At 41.7% G+C, this 21,263-nt stretch overlaps 2 protein-coding genes across 2 annotated transcripts; both read right to left on the minus strand.

Moving 5' to 3' along the window:
- Positions 1 to 782: 782 nt before the first annotated feature.
- atp6v0a2a (ATPase H+ transporting V0 subunit a2a) lies at positions 783 to 13,729 on the minus strand. The gene is made up of 20 exons (XM_085463601.1): positions 12,997 to 13,729; positions 12,625 to 12,703; positions 12,332 to 12,429; positions 10,055 to 10,192; positions 9,612 to 9,709; positions 9,365 to 9,491; positions 9,148 to 9,230; positions 8,970 to 9,063; positions 8,687 to 8,899; positions 8,074 to 8,224; positions 7,821 to 7,960; positions 7,578 to 7,735; positions 7,395 to 7,485; positions 7,192 to 7,310; positions 5,429 to 5,639; positions 5,214 to 5,333; positions 5,008 to 5,130; positions 4,634 to 4,751; positions 4,323 to 4,494; positions 783 to 1,842 (listed from the first exon to the last, which is right to left on the minus strand). The coding sequence occupies exons 1-20, from the start codon at positions 13,105 to 13,107 to the stop codon at positions 1,740 to 1,742; spliced, it is 2,547 nt and encodes an 848-aa protein (XP_085319727.1). The 5' UTR covers positions 13,108 to 13,729; the 3' UTR covers positions 783 to 1,739.
- Positions 13,730 to 15,396: 1,667 nt separating this feature from the next.
- nfkbil1 (nuclear factor of kappa light polypeptide gene enhancer in B-cells inhibitor-like 1) lies at positions 15,397 to 17,847 on the minus strand. Its single transcript, XM_085463602.1, has 4 exons — positions 17,524 to 17,847; positions 17,316 to 17,428; positions 16,519 to 16,630; positions 15,397 to 16,439 (listed from the first exon to the last, which is right to left on the minus strand). Exons 1-4 carry the CDS (start codon positions 17,795 to 17,797, stop codon positions 15,850 to 15,852), a joined length of 1,089 nt encoding a protein of 362 aa, XP_085319728.1. The 5' UTR covers positions 17,798 to 17,847; the 3' UTR covers positions 15,397 to 15,849.
- Between the last annotated feature and the right edge of the window lie 3,416 nt (positions 17,848 to 21,263).

The raw sequence follows: 21,263 nt of genomic DNA on the forward strand, positions 1-21,263 counted from the left end.
TTCTAATTAAATACATACTCAGCAGCATTAGAACTACCTTAATTCTTCACAGAATAGATTCAACACGTTGCTGGAAACATCCCACACAGATTTCGATCCATGTTGACATGTTGCTGCAGATTTGTTGCTCAGTTTTGATGCAGTTTTTATCTGAAGTCGCATCCAGTGTGGTCTTCTGCTGTCGTCCATCTGCTTCAAGGTTCAATATGCTGTACATCCAAAAGTGCTCTTGTGCATACCCTGACTGTAATAAGTGGTTACAAGTGTTTTCCTGTTAGTCTGAAGCAGTCTGGACATTCTCCTCTGACATTAAAAAAGGCATTTTCATTCAGAGAATGGGTGTTTTCTGTTTTTCAGTCCTGTATACCCTGGAGATGGTTGTTTTACAAAATCCCACAACCCAAAAAAATAAATGCAAATGCAGTGTGGTCTACACCCCTAAATGGAATAGTTTGCTGAAATTTGATTGGTTAGATTATTGTCTGTTGAAAAGGTGAGTGTATGTTTAAAGCTAGTCCTTTGTTTGTATTATTAGTATTACTATAATATACCACCAAAGTGACATATTATACACAAATAGATGCACATATTTGCATATATGCAAAATATTTCATTAAACATTAATTAATTATTTTGATTTATAGCTTTATTTTTCATAAGCTTATTAATCACTTCAGATTTTGACTAAAAATGACCTGAAGCAGGTTTTTAGTGTAATTAAACTGACATTTTAAAAAATTCCAGTAAAATGTGTGCATCACAGAGCCAGTGAAATCACAACAAACATTTTTATTTTTGCTTGCATTTCTTGGAACCTTTATTTAACACGTCAAAATGGTAAAATATTCAACTATTATTGTACGGACGATAATTTAAATAAATACCATGATTAATTATCATTAACAAATGCAATAAGCGGTATCATCAAAGAAAGAAAGACCTAAGACTTTTTGTCTTTTTTTTCTGTAGTATTTCAGTGTTTTTTCTTCTTCTATAGATTATAGGGGAGGTTACATTTAAATAAATGCATTAATAAGTAAATAAGCAAACAGCAAAGTTGATTATTTTCATTTGGCATCATCGCAGTTATCTGTGAAAACTTTCAATTTGTACAATCATTTCTGCAAAGTGCGTTGTGACAGCCTCACAAAAAAGGGTTGCAATGGTTTAATTTGTCTTTAAATTTACTGCCTAAAAGTATTTCTTTCATCACAAGGAGAAGAAATTTAAAAAACAAACAAACCCATTATTAGATATCGTCATAAAAAAACAACAACAACAAAAAAAAAATCTCTATGGCACTACATCAGGATGCTTGATATGGTTTTTAGACGCTGCTGTAACATCTGAAACTTTACGTTGCACTGTATTAACTGTTTAAATACCATGTTGTAAGTAATGCAAAAACCAGTTTACACAGCACAGTGTAAATGAAATATTTAAATCAAACCCAACTGGTGCGATGAGTAGTGCTGAGCAATGTTTCACCTACAAAACCCAAATAGCAGAACAAGGACCGCGAGCCTCTGTATACTCAGACGTCTGCTGGGTGCAGTAGTAAGGCAGTCAGCACAGCCGATAACATTTAAAAACTGTCGTGGTGAAAAACACTGCTACAAGAATGACTTTTAAATCAATTGTCTTGAAGGTTTGTTTATCACAGTGCGAATTGTTCCAACTTCCAGTAACCTTCCGAACTGTAAAGTCTGTTTCCAGTCATATCCGGTAATTCAGAGGTTTCAAAGCAAGCCGTCTTGCTCAAAAACGGAGGGCAGCAGGGAGAAGTCGAAGGGCACAAACTTGACACCGGTCCCGTGGTAGAATTTGTTCTGAAACTCCACCCTGAGATCAAACAGAAAAGTGAGAGAGATCACTTTAACAAAGGTGGACTAATTAACGATGAAGGCACACTTGATTTTCAACTCAGTATTATCATAACTGATGCTTTTACTTTATAGCTAAATAACAGGCATGATTATATCATTCAACTTATCTGCTGCTTTAATAGTGAAGACACGTGAGCTTCCAGTTTAGCTACATGAAAATAAAAGAACTGAAGAAAATAATATTTGCATGTTTTCATGGGTAAACAGGTGAATACATTCACATGTGTTTCTAGCAGTCATAGCATTGATTACTGGTTTGATATTATTATATTTGTAGTCTTCCCACTGTCTCCCTGTCTTGTTTGTATGCTCTATGTTATTACGTTTAGGGCTAGTCTTGTCTCCAATGTTTTCTTTTGTTTATTTCCTGTCTGAAGCTTTCTTTCACCTCTTGCACTAGTTTAACTTCCTGCTTCATGATTATCTGCCCTAACTGTCTTCAGCTGTGTGTAATTGCTTTCATTTGTGTCTCATTTCTCTTGTTTACCATCCCAAATGAATCCTCTGTGTACACTCAGCCCTGTCTTCCTTATTATTTTCACTGGATTTTCCTCCTGTGAGCCTTTTGACTCCAGAACTATCTCGATTCACAGCTGATTTTTGGCTTTTTGCTGTTTAGTTTATGGCTTGTACTTATTTTAAATTGTGTTTTTAGTTTGTATTTGGGACCAAAAATGAAAGGATGACAGTTACAGTCTACAGCATCATAGTAAACTCAGTCTTACACTCAACATTAAGGAAACTGTAAGTTTGCCTCTTCTTTAAGGCTCAATGACTCAACAAAACAAAACAAAAAACAACAACAACAACAATTAAAAAAAGTCCCTGCATTAAGACTTCTTAGAGGTTATTTCATGCCGGAAAAAGTTTCCTGACATCTTCACGTGTAAGTTAATGTTTCAGCTCTTGTTCAAAACCAAAAGCTACATCAACCAAGCCTCTTATAATGATTCACAAATGAAAAGGAGATTAAAAATGTTAGACAATCATTATTTCAAAAGATTGTTGATCATAAACTCATCACGAAGCTACAGTTACTGAGCTTTTGCCACAGAGGCCCACAGACTGGAACTTTCTCTAATCTGAAATCTGTGGACTCTGTACTTTCTTTAAAAATGCAGATAAAAATGCGTCTTTTAAAACTTGCCTGGTAACTTTTTATTTTTGTACGTTTTTGTTGTTCATCATTTTTTGCTGTGAAGCACTTTGTGATATTTGTCTTGATAGGTGCTACATAAATACAATTTTTTACTTCCTTACATAATCAGGCTTATATGAGTTTTTAGCTCAAGAACACAAACAAACAGTACCACTACCTCTGCGCTCTTATACGAGATATTTAAACTCATTTGGGAAAACAGCCTTTTCTGTTGATTTATGACTTTAAGCTTGTACTGTTTTTGCTAATTGTGTTAATATTTAAGTATTTTAAACGCCTAGGCTTTAGGGCAGGAGTGCCAATCTCATTTAACATTGCAGACCACATTGATCTTAAGTGGGTCAGACCAATGAAACTCCCCTTTCTGTCAGTGTGAGGAAGTTTAACTACATATTGGATTGCTCAGATATCTTGATATATGAAAAAGAAGTGCAATTTTTACAGTCTATCACTGTTTTTTCTACATGATAACAAATGTTCATGTAGTAAATGAAAGACATCTGTCAGCAGAACTCTTTGGGATATAAATTAGAAATAAATGTGTTAAGTTATAAAAAAAAGTTCTGGTAGCTTATTGGTAATTAAATTGTTTATCTATACTTCATTACTTTGGTGTAGCATAAATGGACATAGGGGAAGACTTTGTCAGGCTCACTGAGAGGTTTTGGAAAATGTGAAGGGTCAAAATTTTTAAAACATCGCTTTGAGTGAGGTTGGAGTCTTTCAGGCCAATTCTGGCCCCAGGGCCTTATGTTTGACACTGCAGCTCTAGGGACTGGCACTGAAATGTAGCTATATTATGTATAAATATCCCATCAATGCTTTGGTTTGTGGTGTTGCTCATGCTAGGTTCATCAACATAAGTAGGGGCCAACCTACACATTACACCTACAGGAGCTGCTCAGTTGCGCATGCCATGAAGCTCCCAGTGCACAGTTTTTGTGCTGATGTTAATATCAGACGAAGTTTGGAACTCTGCAGTTACTGAGTCAGAGAGTGTCGGTGGTTCCACCGTTCCACTGTGAAGTAACACATCTTTCAGTTGATCGTGAAATTCAGCGAGCTCTGTAGAACGACCCATTCTTTCACACGTTTGCAAAAACAGACTGCATGATCATGGGACATGAATTTATACACCTGTGGCAGTGCGACAAAAAACATCTAAATTCAAAGGTTAAGAAGTATGGTCCACTTTTGTTTATATAGTTTATCTGTCTGTATGAAGAAAACTCACATACAGATTAGCCAGTGCAATAAAGAGGAGCACACAGCCTCACCAGTGAAGTCGGAGAGCGTGGAGGAACGCTGATAAGCCTTCCATGACGAGCAGGATAGACACCGTAAGCGTGGCGAAGAGGCCGAACACAGGGACCAAAAGCACTACACCGACTTTTGTGGTGATCCTGAAACCCAGGCGCATTACCATGTCCCACAGCACCTCCGACAGCTCTGAAGCCGACAGAAACAGCGCACAACAAACGAGATTTACAAAAATGAAGGCGTACCAAATGTCGAGAATTGCATAGTAAGCAGAAAGAAAGAGGCACAGGCAGCTCGTGGGAAGACGGCTTGACCTGAATGCACTTACGGGCATGAGCCAGGCTGAGTGCCCAGAGACGCAGGTAGGACGCAGTGTTGGAAATGCAGCCCAGGCAGTACTCTATGGTGTGAATGACCTGGTGCAGCAGCACATCTGCAAAGTCAAACTGCAAAACAGTTCAGATTATGTATAAAATATTAAGCCTAATTCCTACTGTTAAAAAAGGTTAGGATTTATTAACGTATGCTGTAATGCTGGTACTGAATTAGCTCCACTGGTGGCCCTGTTCTGCTGCCCTACTTTGTCTTGTCTAATGCTGAATACCACAGGTACAATTAGCAAGGTGGATAGAAAAATGAAGACACACTGAATCACACTTAAACTGACAGATTCCTTAATGTAAGAGATCATTTTTCTCTGACCTCTTTGGGAAGAGCTTCTCTGTTGGTCACTTCATCAAGTCCCTCCTCTTCATCATCATCATCATCATAGGATGGTGCTGTGGAGCCGTCATCCTCGCTTACGCGCCTCACCCTCTCATAACCCTGAGGTGTGGTAACAAATACTATTTTTAGGTACTGAATAAAGATCCAAAATAACAGACTGCGGTATTTTGGACTAGACTCACTCTGCGTCTGCGCAGCCCTTTGCCTCCACGGTAGAGCCAATACAAGTAGAGAGGTTTTCCGAACAGCAGCACAGGAACTGACAGCATCGCTATGACAAGTAGGAAGATTTGCAGGCCAATCTGTGGAAGCAAGGCGGCATGCTTAAACTCATGCTATAATGAGTATCCACCCGAATAGAAGCCGATCGACAGATTATTATTACCAGGACACATACCTGCCCTGGGTATAGACGAGCGATATCCTTCCCCTGCATGACAAACATGTTGATGAAGTGGATGAGGATGCTGGGCGCCTGGCTGGAGTAACGTGCATCAAACATCAACCACTTGTATAAAATCATGAAAACCAAATAGCCAAAGAGACACAGCAGGAAGAGCAGCTCAGGAAGAAACAGCAGGTAGACGTTGAACTTCTGTCGGAAGTGCCTGAAGGGAGAAAAAGTGTACAGGGATAAAAGAAAAAGTGTTATGACTTAATGTAAATGCAAAACGGCAATACTGCAGCTTTTTATTGTATTCTACAGCTTAGTAATATTCTTTGGTTTCTGAGTTGCCACCACTTTAAATCTCAAAGATCGTCACTGGAATTCTTTTCTTTCAGTGCCTCCTGGGATGTGAATCTACTCAGATTCACATCCCAGGAGGCACTGAAAGAAAAGAATTCCAGGTATGATTCCTAGCCATCATCTTCCAGCAGAACTGTGATCACCAAACTTCATTACTTCTTTGTCAACATAGCCTGGTAGCAGATGATGATGATGATGATGATGAGATAGCCTTTATTTTTCAGTTGCAGTTGCCCACAACCGAGATGACAGACCTTGCCAACCGTACATACAATACACAAACATCACATTGGGGAGACAGGTCAGGCTAGGGGGAAAAAAAACATTGAAATGTGTAACACAAAAGGATAATACAGGAATGCACAGATATCAACACACCATAGCACAATAAACACAGACAAGCAACATGGGAAAGTGTTCCAGTGTGTACAGCTGATCTGGGACCGCTGCAATCTTCGATTGCGCCTCCAGCTGATCCGGTGTCCACATTGGATGGGAGGTAAGCATGGGAGGAGGCGCTGGATTCGGGGTAGGGAGGGTGATAGTGAGGGCGTATCAGTGTATGTGTTTCGTGCGTGTACATGTGTGTCTGTGTGTGTGTGTGTATCCTGTGTTCAGCTGAGAGAAAGTGTCACCACGCCCGGTTAAGCGTCAGTCAACAGTCTCCAGTGGACTCAGGTGGCCTTGAAGGAGGTACAAAGAGTTCTGACAACAATCCTGTTATCATGGGAAGAATTTGTTGTTCCAGTCAGCTTCAACCTTGGCAGGACTTCAGCTGGCACCAGGGGGGCCGCATGAGTGAAGATGGTGAATGTTTGGGTTTCGTGCGAACAACTGCATCCAATTTTTACAGTTGGTCTAGTGTCCATCACTGGTCACCAGTTCTCTCAATTCCCCTTGTTCTTCTCCAAGATCTTATCCATATTGCGTTCAAAACAGTCTGAGTACTCACAGCCCAATCGTCTATCATGTCGGCCAGCCTTATGGGATTTTGAACAGCTGTAGACGCTTCTTGTTCTTCGATAAGCCAGGTCCAAGCCAGCTCCAATTAGCCCGAACTCTGCAATCATGGTTCCAAATTGGTAGGTGTCGTTTATTGTCCTCCATCGGGAGTGTCACCAGACACACGACGCAACCGACCATCGAGTATCCGGCAGCAAACGTCTCCGCAGGACAATCGGGCTCTCCCAAGCCCAGCAGGGTGTCAATTCCATTACGGGACCAGTTGATCAAATCCATAATTCTTTAGGTTTTAGAGAACAAGACTGAGAAACTCTTTGAGGGTTAGAGTTAGACGAGACTAGACAAACACATAGAAGCAGCAGCAGGCAAGATAAGGGAGGGAGAGGGGAAAGATGCGAGAGCCAAAGAGGGAGATATATGAAGTAAAAACAATTTTCTGAGTCACTTACAAATGGTTGAAGACACTCAGAACCACACCGAAGCTCATGTGAATGACTCCGATGACAACTGACATCTTCATCTTGTAAGAGTTGAGGAAGGACAGACGGTTCACTGCCAGGTTCCATATCTGATGGTGTATTAAAAAGCATTTCAGTGAAAATGACAGAAGGAGGTTGTATTTTGAGTATGATGCCTAAGTGCAGTTACTCACAGGATCGATGCCAAATGGGTACGGTCCATTAAAAACACCACTGACATTAGGGTCTAATGTGAGCAAAGCATTTGTTTGGAGCGTTTTGTTTCTACAGAGTAAAAAGACGAAAATAAATTAGAAACAAGTAAAAGGACTTCGTGCACTGATATGTTTAAGTGTGCGTTTGCACTGATAACTCACGTCCACTGACTATGAGTGAACATAGCCTTGACGCTCCAGCCAGAGCCAAATATATTAAGAGACTTGGAGAAACAGTCGTTGTAAATGAGGCCGGTGTAGATGGAAAAAAGCCCCATCATCAGGATGATGTAGCGACCGCTGAAAAACGTAGCCCATATCTGAGAGCAATGAAAATGATAAGCCTAAGCTGATTTACGATACTCCAGCTCTGCATTATAGATGATCATAACAGGTCATTCCCACCTCATTACTGGAGCGTTTCTTCTTCTGCTTTTTTTCCATCAGCACCATCCACAAGGCGAAGAGGCTCATCACCATCCCGTGGCCGAGGTCACCAAACATCACAGCAAACAGAAACGGGAATGTGATGATGGTGTAGGGAGCTGTTGATGATGGAAACATGATCAGCTTATTTATTCTGAGCTCCTTTCGAAAGAAAACAAAGAGATGCTTTTGCTGCTATTCACAAAAACACAGTATGACTACTTCTTCTTACCTGGGCTTACCTCGCGATAGTCCCCCACCCCATAGGCCTCCACAATGCTCTGAAAACCAGCAGTAAACTTGTTGGATCTTAAGAGGGTGGGCGGAGTGTCAGTGCTCGGGATGCGATTTACAAAAGACGGTACGGTGGCGTCACCTTTTCTCTGATGATAAAAGACGTACAACATCAACAGGGGCATTTTATAGACCTGTGATATTCTAAACCTTTCTGGCCCTTAACTTCATTATTATAGTCAGGTAATCACAGGAACATTTGTTCTTTTCTAGGTGAGAGATTTTATATTAAAGCAACCAAATAAGCTGAATAAAGCAGGAGGAATGGTACAAGAAGAGAAAAAAGTGCCTACTGAAGCAAAAACCTGGAAAAACTAATGCTGCAGATAATAATGCCAAGAGAAAAAAACAAGAAACATTTTGTTTTACAGTACAGTACGCAGAGTCCTCGGGGAAAACATTAGTGTGATTCAAACAATTCTAACTTATTAATTTAAATGCCAGACTAAGGATAAAATTGTAAAATCTTACAATTTGGGGAGCATTAAAATTATTTTGCTTGAATAATAGCAATAAATATTCAGCGTTTAAACTCAGAACGTTGTACTCACTGAGCCTTCTTCTAGCGCCCCCCTCAGGTTTGCGAGGTCACTGACGGGACACCACACCTCGGCAATCAGACACTTGTTGGTGACATCGAAGCTGCAGAGGTTGAGGATGTGATAGATGGCTTTCATCTTTTTCACCTGCACCACCCAGGTATAGACAGATTCTGAGGCCTTCTGCAGAACCTGCCTCAAGTAGTCTTCAGTGCGATGAAGCACCTGCAGGAAACAGCAGTTAACTACAAGCCAGCTCTGAACTTGCGATGATTAAAAAGGGCTTCAGTCCTACATTGTTAAGGTCTTGGATGCGCGTCCTTAAGCTGTCCAACACATCGGCTCGCTCCTCATCATTCTCAGGGTGTGGATAAAGGTGGCAGTGGTAACTGAGGGAAACAAAGGCAGATGTCCAGGCTGATAATGATGGAGAATATAGTGACTATTAAAGGGTAAAGCTGGCTAATTCTTACCAATCGCAGATTTTTTGCACTTTCTGTCCAATTTGGTCTCCCCAGAACGAGATGAGAAACACCACACTTTTGCTTATCTCACCCTGAAACAGCACAGTTCAGACCCGTTGACACTAAAGTGCTGAGCTCACGCTAACAGAACACGTCAGCTAATTCTTACCTGCAGTGTAATTATTAGATTTCCTCACAACATTAAGACGACATTCAAACGACTTACAGTGTCAAGATCGGCCAGGTTTTCGTCCACTTCTGCATAGCTGAGGATGGTGTAACCCTTACACACTCTCCACAACATCCGCTCAAAGGCCTCCACCTTCACCCGCTGGATCAGACCCGAAACAAACCTACACCCAGGACAGATCAGGTAAGGTTTTGCTTTTGTTTTTCTTTTTAAAAATGTCCGTGGAGGAACTTTACGACATCTGGTCGAGTGGCTGTGAATACATAAATAATACGGAGCTCACCCGAGCTTGGCGCCGAGCCTCTGCATGCCAGTGGATCCTGTGACCGAGTCTGTCTCCATGGTGGGGAACTCTTCATACTGGTTACCAAGAGCCTCGTGCTAATTATAAAAAGGAACATGTTTCATTTATGACGGCTTCCATCGAGTGCTCCTCGCACACTTCTAGCACACAAAGCTGATGTAATGTTCACACGCTGGACTGTAATGTTTACTCTCACAGCTGACTGTCTCACAGCCCGGGTGAGTCAGGTGGCGCTGGTAACAGCTGCACTGTGACCGTGTTATTAATTAAAGTCAGCATTAGTTCCAGCTCTGTCACTGAGGGAAATAAAACATGTCAGCGACAAGAAAACAAGATGCTGCCGGGGAGGCGAGGGTAGGCGCCTCGCCGAAGGAGCAAGAAACTGATGCGAGAAAAGATCAAAGAGACGGAAACGCACTCACTCTGGAGCGGCTGTGGATGAAGGTCCGCGTGATCTTCAGCATGTGCGTGTATTCGGTGAGCTCGAGGAGGTTCCTCTGAAGCTTCTCTTTGTTCTTCGCCACCTCGCTCAGCTCCATCTCCAGCCTTTGAAGCTGCTCCTGAACATGACAAGGAACACGCCAAAAATCAATTAAAAATAAATGAATAAATCTACTCACAGTATTTTATTTCATTCAGGCAACCACGCCAGTGTGCAGGAAGCATGCGTGCAGCAGCGATGAGAGGCTTGTGCTTGTGACGCCGTGAAAGAGTGACCCATATTTGACTGTCTGTCATTTTAGACAATCAGATATGGGTCAGTTGTGATTCGCTCCCAACTGCAACAATCAACAGCAGGCTCGGTCTGCTGCTGAGGCAGGAGGATTCGATTAAAGGCTGCAAGCCTTGACAGCATTTTAGTAGCAAAAGAAGCAGTTCTCACATGAAACTGCTCACAACCCTTGTGGATTTCCAAGTAACCGGGTCATGATTTGTGAAATGGCACATTGCTGCTTTTTAAAAAATATTATGATCAATTTTGTCACGTTGTGCACCACAAAGCCAATGCTACCTAGTTTCTAGTTTATCTATGTGGAGAATATTTGCTTTTTGGGTGAGTGAACCTTTAGGTCTCAGTTCATCAGCTGAAAAACCTGTTCAGTTAAGTTGGTGAACCAGCAGATTCAAGTCAAAGTTTATTTCTAAGACTGCATTTGCATAATAAAAGAAAGGGTACTCTGCTCGACTGGACCCGAAAGGAAAATGAGAAAAGTAGGTTTTCAAAAGCGTTTTAAAATGACTGAGAAACTGGGCAGCTCACTGCAAAAAGGCAGGTTGTGCCAACACTGAAAAGACTCGATCGCCTCTGCTTTCAAAGCCTGGCTCTAAGAGGAGCTGGCTCGTACACCTCTGTGCTCTGGCAGGATTGTAGGGTTTCAAAAGTTTAAACCACTGAGACTATTAAAAACAAGAAATAAATTTTAACTGGTTTTGGTAAATGGAGAGCCTAAACTGGAATATTGGGACCAATTTTCTACCATTTCGCCGCCGTGTATGCAGACGCAACCTTCACTTGAGTTATGTATAACACAAAACCCAACAACAAACGATGTCATAATGGGCTACAGGCTGAAAATAAATGAAAACACGTTTGTCATCAGCTGCAGTTAAGTTCAAGAAGTGAATTCTATTCACTTCTATTGGTGGGATCGCTGAGACAAACTCGTGCGGTGCAGACAAACTTTATAGACTAGCTTAAATATGTCTGAAATATATCTACATCATGATGAGATGAACAAATCGTTTATCCAGCAATTGATAAGCGACGAGAAAAAACAAATTGCTTTACTACAGTAGGATCTTTTAAACAGAGATATGAATGTTTTATTTCTTTAACCCTCTCATGAGGCTAAAATGGGCCAATGGGGTCATTTGTGATAATCCTATGAGTAGTTCATGCCAGGCCTGAAGCTCTGGATCACATACAAAAAAACCCCCATAGGCATGTGTGTTAATTTTATCTTCATCATATCAATGCATACAGTAAGATAGAAAAAAATGAACAATAAGTACATGTATTAATTATTTTTCTTTTTTTACAAGCTCAGTTTTCATCGTATGAGAGAAAGTAATTACTTCCAGATACTTTTAGTGTCACACATTGCAATCACTAAACTAAAAATTGTTTAGAAAAATGTATTTACAAACAACAACGTACAGGTAACATCACTGTTTGTTTTATCATTTATAATTTGTTCTAAATGCTATTTAGAGCTTGATAATCCCGTTACTCTAGCTAGTTTATATAGCAAGTCTCATCCAGGTTGATTAGGGCATCTACGAGGAGTTAGAGAATAGATATTATAGTAAGAAGATACAGGAATACTGTTTGTCCATGACTCTATATGTGCTTGTCATACCTATACAGTTTCCTTTATATACAACAGGTATTCCAGTGTAATTAATTAATAATAGTTTTCAATCAAAAAACAAGAGGAATTCTGGCTCCTCACCGTCACCTGAGCTATTTTCATCATCACCTCAAGTTTTCTGCAGCTCTGTTAGCCACTGTTCACAACAAAACATCACAATGTAGCGTTTAGAGGCAGAAAGTTACAACCCAATCAAAGCCTCTGATTAAAAAAACAAATGTCTAAATGCACTAGAGGGTCAAGTTCTGGAAAATCACTGAGTAGGGTATTAAAATGAATGTAAATCCTGCATTACCCCCACTTCCCAATATATTGGCATATACTCACCATGATCTCCAGGACCTGTCTTGGGGGTGGAGCAAGTGGACTCTCATCCTCCTGTGGAATGGCTATTTTAGCCTTCTGGATCTCCCTCAGGAGATAGCCTGTGCACACAGATTTGCTGATTGTTTGTTTTTCATATTAATTACTACTTAGCCATCAGAGGAAGCGGTGAAGCCTAAATCTCTGAGGGCAAACTTTTTACAAAGCACAGTCAACCACGACTTTCTTGCTAAATTAACTGTACAGGTGCGTGCTCAGGGTTTGGAGCACGCATCCCAGGTGCTCTCCGTTCTTACCCAGAATCCTCTCCATCTCCTCGCATCTCTTGATTTCGCTGACGAAGCGCCGCTGGAATGAGGTGACACTCGGGTTGAGCTGAAACAAGAGGAGCATCACAAGTCAGACGGATGCAGATTACTGCATGATGCATAATAACATCATGGTGAGGTTCAGCAAAGTGATGTGGTTTTTTTTATATTATTAAAACTCTATCCTCCTCTTGCTGGCCAGGTATAGACACTGTATATCATCTAGATAGATGCCCCGTCTTGCTCCCCTCCCTTAAATATGCATGCATAATCAATTAAATCGGTTGACAAAATGCAAATACTCTTTAAACTGGTGACACACATCTTCCATTCACGCAGTGAAGTGTTTTGTCTACTTACATCTCGGAACTCGACCAGCCCCAGCTCTCCGAGCTCACTAATGCAGTCATATTCAGAGCCGGACTGCAGAAACAATTGCGCCAAGCACATCTCCTCACTCCTGAACACCATCTTTATCTGCCACACAGACAGATCCTCCTCCGCTGCCTCGTAATCTCCCCCCTGCCCCCCACGGTAGCCTACTGAACGCGGACGACGAGCCGTTCACTACAAGCGAAAACACGACATCGCAACAAATCAGCGAAATGAGCCCCTCAGCCAATTACCTCGCCCCCGGGATTAATTAATGCATCCATATTAATAATTACGAATAATTACGACAAGAGGGGGGGTGGGACTGTCCTCATACTGCGCCGGTTTGTTTTTCAGCGGGAGGGTCGCCGGGTATCTACTGAATAAAGAGCAGCAAAACAAAGGAAGAAAGCTCCCCGATGCACCTTTTACGCGGAGCGATCGCGGAGAAAGGCGTCATCCTGAGGAATCTTTACCTCTGACACCTGTCATCATCACAGCGCAAAAACACAGAAAGACAAAGAAAAAACCCGAAAAACGACACAACACAAATGGAAACGAGCAACAGGCAAGCTAGAGGATAAATTATCAACCCGTCACGTAGACAAACGGGGCTAAAGGCGGCCTCGCCGGTTAAAAATAAGCCACAGTCAGAAATAGGCTACGGCCTTTATTCGCGCTACGTCGCCCGGCAATTGACACAGATTGCGTCCCCCGGGTTGCCAGGTACGGTCGCATCCTCTGAAATAACCCGTCTTTCTCAGTTTATCTTTAAAAAAAAAGCTACCTCGGAGCTCAGTAGCAGCCGGGTGACCTCACTACATACCCACTGCAGTAGTTTACCAGGCACAGGTATGATTTAAAAAAAAACCTAATATCAAAAATACATAATCATGAAAATAAGCTTTAAATTAAAAAAAAAGTCTCCTCCTCTTCTCTTTTGCTTAAACCAGGAAGGAGTGACACAGCATACACGTAGCAGAAGGAAACAGAAAAATAATTACTATATATAATATTTATTGATCGTTTTGAATATATGTAATGTCCTGATGTATTAAAACGAATAAGCAAATTAATTAAGCTAATTATTTGCTGTATAGTGACTGTAAACTAACAGTGGGGAAATCATGCTCTGTGTCTGATTTGTATGAATGTGAAATATGAAGGAATATTACTCGGTCATTTTATCTGTGGTGATTGTGAACACCCCCATCACAATTAACGATTATATATATATATATATATATATATATATATATATAAACAAACCCCTTCATTCTTTTGTCTCTTGAATGGCAACTGTTTTTTTTTTTTTTTTTTAAAAGGGGGTTAGCTCACAAACCTGGCAACCAGCGCATCTTCTTATTCGGTTCCACCGCTGAAAACCGACCGACCATATGCTTTTCTTTGTATGTGAAAGTCTTTCTTTGGGCTGTTTTCGGGCGGTGATTTGAACGTTTTTAAAAATAGAGTTTTAGTTTTGATAACTTTTTCCAGAGGATTTGAATGCAGTCAATCACCTGCTGCAGCACATAATCGATGAGACACCCACAACGTGACTCAACACTAATGTCACCTGTGTGATGTTTTATAAGAAGTAAGAAATCATGGAGTTATCTTGCAAGCAGGGACTCACATATTACATTTACATGTCTTTGTTGTTGCACATTCTCATACAACCACTTTATAAACCAGAGGTCAGAGATTCATCCATTAGAACTTTCAGCATCGCACTCAAAATCTCAGAAATCCTCATAGATGGCGAGACAAGCCGTTTCCAGTAATTTGACAGATAGCTGTCAGATAGTGAGAAGAAAGGTGGTTTTGGCTGCTCCCTTAAACCCAAAAGATCACCATAGCGGATGGATCCGGGCGCTAAGCTTGTAACTGGGAGCAGCTAAGGTTGGATTTGTGTCTCCTGTTAGTGACAAACCAGGGACGTTCACAAATAATCACTATAATACAGATATAATACAATACAAAAGCTGTCATAACACAGTTCATCCAGTTGAGCGGAGCCACTGCTTACAAAACAGAGAACGCGGTGGTGTCGTAACAAGGTGTGGAGTGTTTTGTAAAGTAGATTGTGTCGGTCCATCCTCTGCAGCTATAACAGCTTCAGCTCTCTTGGAAGGCTTTCAACAAGGTTTAGGAGTGTGTTTATAGGAACTTTTGACCATTCTTCCAGAAGAGTATTTGTGAAATCAGACCCTAGGTCAGATTTATGGAAAAGAAAAGACAAGCTGCTTGGCTCTGATGACCCATATGACATGTTCTCATCAGTGGGGGAGGCAGAAAGACAATAAACAAGATCCAGGAAAACGTGCTAAACATTACGTGGCCGAGTGTGTCCATGTGTGTCTACTAAGGCACTCTATTGTACAGTAAAACAATATATTAAGTTTATTCTTTGATCAAATGGGCAGAAAAACAAACCAACCAACATGTCATGACTGTGCATCTTTTGATCTCCTCAGAGTCTTATGGACAGGTGTCTCCTGAGTCCTGGAGTTATGTTGTATGGAAAACTGAAAACTGGTAACTTAGTCTTTAGATACACATACAATTTACAATTACTGTATTTTTTTAGAGCTCCATTTTCCATATAGGATTGTTGCATCAGTCAATATGAATAAATGGCTCTTCTGAATGTTTGTAAATGCAGATATGAGCTCACAGCAGTTTTGCTTGTTTTCAGCAGAGCTCATTCACCTGCAAGATAAAAGCTGGTGCTTGCGTCCTCTGTTTGGTAGTGTTAGTACTACACAAATAGGTGACAGTGGTTCTTTTCACACATACAGGATTTCAAGAAGAGCACATATAACGTTCATGGTGTGATTTTCAAGTCTTCAAACTCTGAGCCAGTCTGTTGAGCTCCTGTGACAGAGCGGTGACTGTATCCAGGATCTTCTGTTTGTCCTTCTCCTCCAATCGAGCTTCACATCGCTGCGCGAATTTATCGGGGTGCCACAGCGCTTGCTGCTTTCGAAGCGCTTTGCGAAACGCCGGTACGTCCTTTCGGTCCACACCATGCAGCATGACCTCGATCATCTCCTGGACCGTACCTCTCGGAGCCGGCCAGGGGATGTCACCGAAGCTCAGCTTCGTGCTGCCTGCCGAGGCGCCACCCTGAAAGGTCGCCGCGCACCTCTCATCGTACTGCCGCTTCTTGCCACGCTGAGTCTCCTCCTCTTTGCGAGCTGCACGAGCCAGATATTCTTCGTGCTCCTTCTGCAGCCTTTTGTGCAGCTCCTTGCGGCTTCGCTCTTCTTCCTCCATCTCTCGTTTACTCTTGCTTCTTTTCCACCCAGAAGATGAGGCCGCGAGTCTCTGGGCCTGGGTGTGTTTTTTATCATAGTATTCCTTCCGGATGCGATCAGCCCAGTCCCCAAAGTCTTCCTCGTCATCATCAACGGGAAGAAAGTCATCAGCTGTGAAACAAATACAGCAGTGTTATCAAGCAGAGAGAGAGAGTTAAACTCAGATTCATCTGTGATGTTTAGGATTTACCATCATATACTCCAAAGGTTTCATAAAATTCATCCTCGCATTCGTCAAACAGCTTCTCCAGGAATTCCTTCTCAGGGTCTGCTTCACGTGGATGGCTCATGTTTTCTTCAGCCTGCGATAAATGTCAGGGGAAAAGTGTAAATATTACTGAAGACGCAGGAAATCAATGTGACATGGGTAATCCAACACAGCAGAGCTGAGCTCAGTTTATTCCAACTCATCACCAATTCATCAGTAATGAGGTCTGGCTGTGCTGAGCCAGAAACCCTCACACACTCACCCTGCATTTCCTCAAATCTAATCTTAGGGTAATGTTATGAACCATGTAGCTTTGAGCTATTTATAATCCCATGACTCAAACAAATTCCATGACAACACCTCCTCTGTGATCTTCTTTTCCTCCTGCATGGCAGCTCCATACTCAACATCTTTAGTCCAGTGTATCCACCATCTCTCCTCTGAACATGTCCAAAACATCTCAGCCATGCTTCTCTAACTTTGTCTCCAAATAGCTCAACCTGAGCTGTCCCTATGATGTTTCATGTCGACACTGGTTACTCTCAGTAAAAGCCTTCACATCCTCCACTCTGTCAGGCTTTGGATGTTTAAACACAGATATTTAAACTCATCCACTTTCACCACCTGTCCTCCTTGCATGTTACATGCTTCATATCTTTGCTGTCCCACCTCTGTGTCCCATGTTTAGTTTGATGGGATTTGGTTATTCCGGTTTCAGTTAATAGATTCAAAGACGCAGTGATAGACAAGTTTCAGTCATAGTTTCAGCTCACTTTTACCTCTGGATGTTTCATCCAGTTCAGCAGGTCTTGCGGTGTGACTCCGGCTCTGTTTTGGACGTTTAGGGCTTCAGGGCAGCGCTTTCTCAGAGGCACCACCAGGTCATCAAACGCTGAAAGAGCCCCCCAAAAAACACAAAGTTAACAATTAGCAGCGGATAAAGCTATTTATTTAATTATTAATGTTAATTCTCCAGGTCCTCCTCACCCGTTTTTCCGTGTTTAAGAGCTCTATTGGCCGCGACGTGTAGTGCCGTGTCCCCTTTGCGGTCCCTCTGGAGAACATCGGCTCCGTGTTTCAGCAGAAGCCGCAGAACAGCATCGTCCCCCTGACAGCAGGCCAGGTGCAGCGGGCTCCTCTGCCTCTTACCCTGGGAAAAGTTCACGTCCAGATCCGTGTGTTTCCGTAGGTATGATTTCAGTTTCATCAAACTGCCGTCGTTCACGTACTTCCACACCCGCGTCTGTTTGCGGGACACCATTACTACACACAAACAAAGGCGAAGCTAATGCTTAGCTTTCGCTAACAGGATTCGGTCCGTCTTTTTAATAGGTCCGTAGTTAGCAAGAGCACAGACACAGGTTCCGGGGACAGATAATGTCCTGTGTTACCACAAGATGGCAGCATTAACTATGAAAGTGAATGCCTGCCATTTAATGGGATTATTTTTAAATTATATTTATTATAACTTGCATTGCTGCTAAGAAGGTCGGATCGAGAATATGTTTGTCTGGGATTAAGGTAACGTAGTGTAACATGCAGATAAAAATAAATAAACTAAGCAGGTTACAGGTCTGCCCCTCATCATGTGAAGACAGATATATTGTATTGTATTTCAGTGCAATGTTTCCAGCTTCTTCACAAGGCAAATAATGAGCATTGTCATGCATTGGCCTTCATACATTTCTCTCCTTTTCCATTATCTGCTAGTCTGTCTGCCACAATCCTCTTTGCACTTGTGTTGAATAGGAACCAGACAGTCTCACGTGACACATAAGGAGGTCACCCCAATTACTGCCTTTTAAAAAATGCGAAAAACAAATCTCAGGAGTCACTTTCAGGAACCACGTTGCAGGTTATATCAAGATGAACTAAGGCGCCACTCAGTATTCATCCCCCTTCTCTTTGGGTTTCTGTGCCTCAGCCTGCTTTCATCATGGCACCTGTCCGGAGGTACAGCGCTCAAACTCCACTGTGCCCTGATAAAAGCTTTGCCACATGACTTTGCACGTTGTTTTGAAGTTTGATTTTATGTCCATAACTATGACTAAACCTTGAACAGAGAAACAACTGTTCCAGCTGCCTGAAAGCTGCCCGACTGTATCTCGCTGTAGAGCAGGGCCTGAAGCATGAATGAAGATTCTTTATTCAGAAGCACCACTTCAGTTTGTCAGCTGCAGACAGGATCACAGGGAAGTCATTTTACTGAGAGACTACACTGTAAAAAGAAATCACTCACAGTTTGGCTGACGTCAATAATCTTTTCTAGTTTGCCTTAAGTACACAGATTTCAAAGTGAATTGAGCTAAGCAGAAGAAATCTTCCTCAAAATGTACAGTTGTAAGTTTGCACAACTCATGAAATGAAGTTCATAAGAAACAAAACTGTCAACCTATAGCACTAACATTCCTTCCTTTTCCAAAAATGAAAGAATTATAAGTCACTAATAGCAGCCTCACAGGCCAACTTCATATCTGCTCTTGCATAAAATGACCTCACAGGCAGCGAACTGAAGAACCAATGCAAAAAAACCCCCAAATATATGTGGAACAATCGTCTTTATCACCCTTATTTCATTCAGTGTAACATCTTAAGTTGTTTTTATCAAATCTTAGTTGCAATCTTTCCAAAAGAAAGCATCTGCAACTGGCAGACAATGGGAAATGCCTGTGGGCACTTATTTTTGTAGTTATTTTGATGTTATACCCCCCACCCCCCAAATTATACTTTCTGCAGCAGATTTAAACTCAGGGCCATATCTTCATTTTCCTCTCTCATAACGTCTCTGATTCAGGTTATCTCAGCCAAATTTATGAAGACACAAATCAAAATTGACTTTTTGCTAATGAAGCCGCCATCACACTAACAATTTAAATTAAAACAGAAGTAGCAGCAGATCAATTAAACACTAAGAACATCAGGGGTTGATGCAATTTGATGCTTGTCCACAGACTAGATGCAGAGGCCCTTTATGCTCATATCAATCGCTTATCACAGAATCACAGCTTGACTCATAGAGTGTGATGAAATGAGGGAAACTTGTAACACAGGAAATGATCATTTATTTACAAAACATAATTAAATAAAGAGAACATGTTTGTCAGTAGGTCATTAGAGTAAAGCACGCATGGAAGTGTGGGAGTGTGCAGAGAGCAAAGGATATCCGAGAAATCACGTTGTAGCCAAGCTGGTCCGAGCCAAAATCTGGTGTGGGCTCCTCAGTGAGCCCCTGCAGAACAACAACCCAGAGACACCCAGTGCCTAAGGGGTCATCACACTTTGAAACGTATTACTAAGTTGCTGCATAGTTAAGTCAGAAGTGCCTTTTTAAAGACAGAACAGAGACTTCTGGCAAACTTCACCTACTATCGCCTCTGTCAGTGCGCCCCAGGGTGGCTGTGGCTACAATGTAGCTTGCCATCACCAGTGTGTGAATGTGTGTGTGAATGGGTGGATGACTGGATATGTAAAGCGCTTTGGGGTCCTTAGGGACTAGTAAAGCGCTATATAAATACAGGCCATTTACCATTTACCATTTACCATATCCAAACTGCATGGAGACAAACAAGGTCTGAAGAGGTTGAAGCTCCAGTAACACTTGTAGTATAAAGAGTATAAAGAAGTAACAAAACTGTTCTTTATACTATAAGTGTCGCTGGAGCTTTGACCTTTGACCTCAGATGTTTAAGCCTTGCCGGGCAAAATGATGCATGTGCAGAATTTAACCCAGCAATTCATCTGAAAGGAGAAAGTTTCACTGTGCTCACCTTAAATTTAAGCTCAACAACTGGATATGAAAGAAGGTGGTTCAATGTAAAAGTGCTGTGTGGAATCTTCTGTTAAAAACACACAAAAATCACAATGTTCACTCAATATTACTCAAAGTAGAGTATTTATTTTAGCCTTAAGACATGTCTGCACCCCAGAATCAGCCCTTAACTTATTTTAAGCCTTAGCTTAACCTTAAACCAAGTCTTCAACCTAAAATCGAATGATTTACAATAATCGACTGGCTTTTTTTGTCTCCAAAAGGAAGCAGGGTCGCGTCAGTGTGACTGCGTAAACAAAAACCTGTTTGTATAAACAGATTTATGTCCACACAACATGTAAAATGAGTCAGAACACACAGAAGCACAAACATACTGTGTGTGGTAGTGGATTGTTGGGAAAGAGTCGCTCCAGTGTGTGGCTACAACAACATGCGACAGCTGGAAACTCTGATTTTGTTTTCGCTCTACAAATGAATTTATTGGGAGTATTAAAGGTTTGTGATCTTCACCTCATTAATGAAACAAATTAAAGCTGCAGCACATAGCCTCTCTGGATGTTGCTCTGATGTAAGTTCTTTTTCGATTTGATGCTCATCAACCGTTACCTGTAGCGCTTGTAATGCTCAAGTCAGTGCAGCTGAGCCTCTGAACTGGCTCAGTGCTGCACTGTGGGCGACAGTGCCTCCATTTAGGCCCGAGAGAGGGAAGGATGCACAATGGAGAGGATAGAGGAGAGAATGAAGGGACACTTTGTGCTCGTTGAAGAGGATGATCTCCTCTGAGACTCACATAACCCAAGATCCGGAGTCTCCCAAAGCTTGGGCACTTCCGCTCTTTCGGAAAAGACGTGTCTCCACTAGCGATAGCTGTCTTGTGTGAATGCTTTTGAAATGCCATCTCAGGAGAGACAGAGAAGAGGGACACGTCAGATTTGCCACTTCAAGTCTCACATCTGCA

This window comes from Copadichromis virginalis, linkage group LG7 (assembly GCF_057382275.1).
Source record: "Copadichromis virginalis isolate Kocher_CV1m ecotype Utaka linkage group LG7, C_Virginalis_male_GT1.1, whole genome shotgun sequence".
NCBI classification, from domain to species: Eukaryota; Metazoa; Chordata; class Actinopteri; order Cichliformes; family Cichlidae; genus Copadichromis; species Copadichromis virginalis.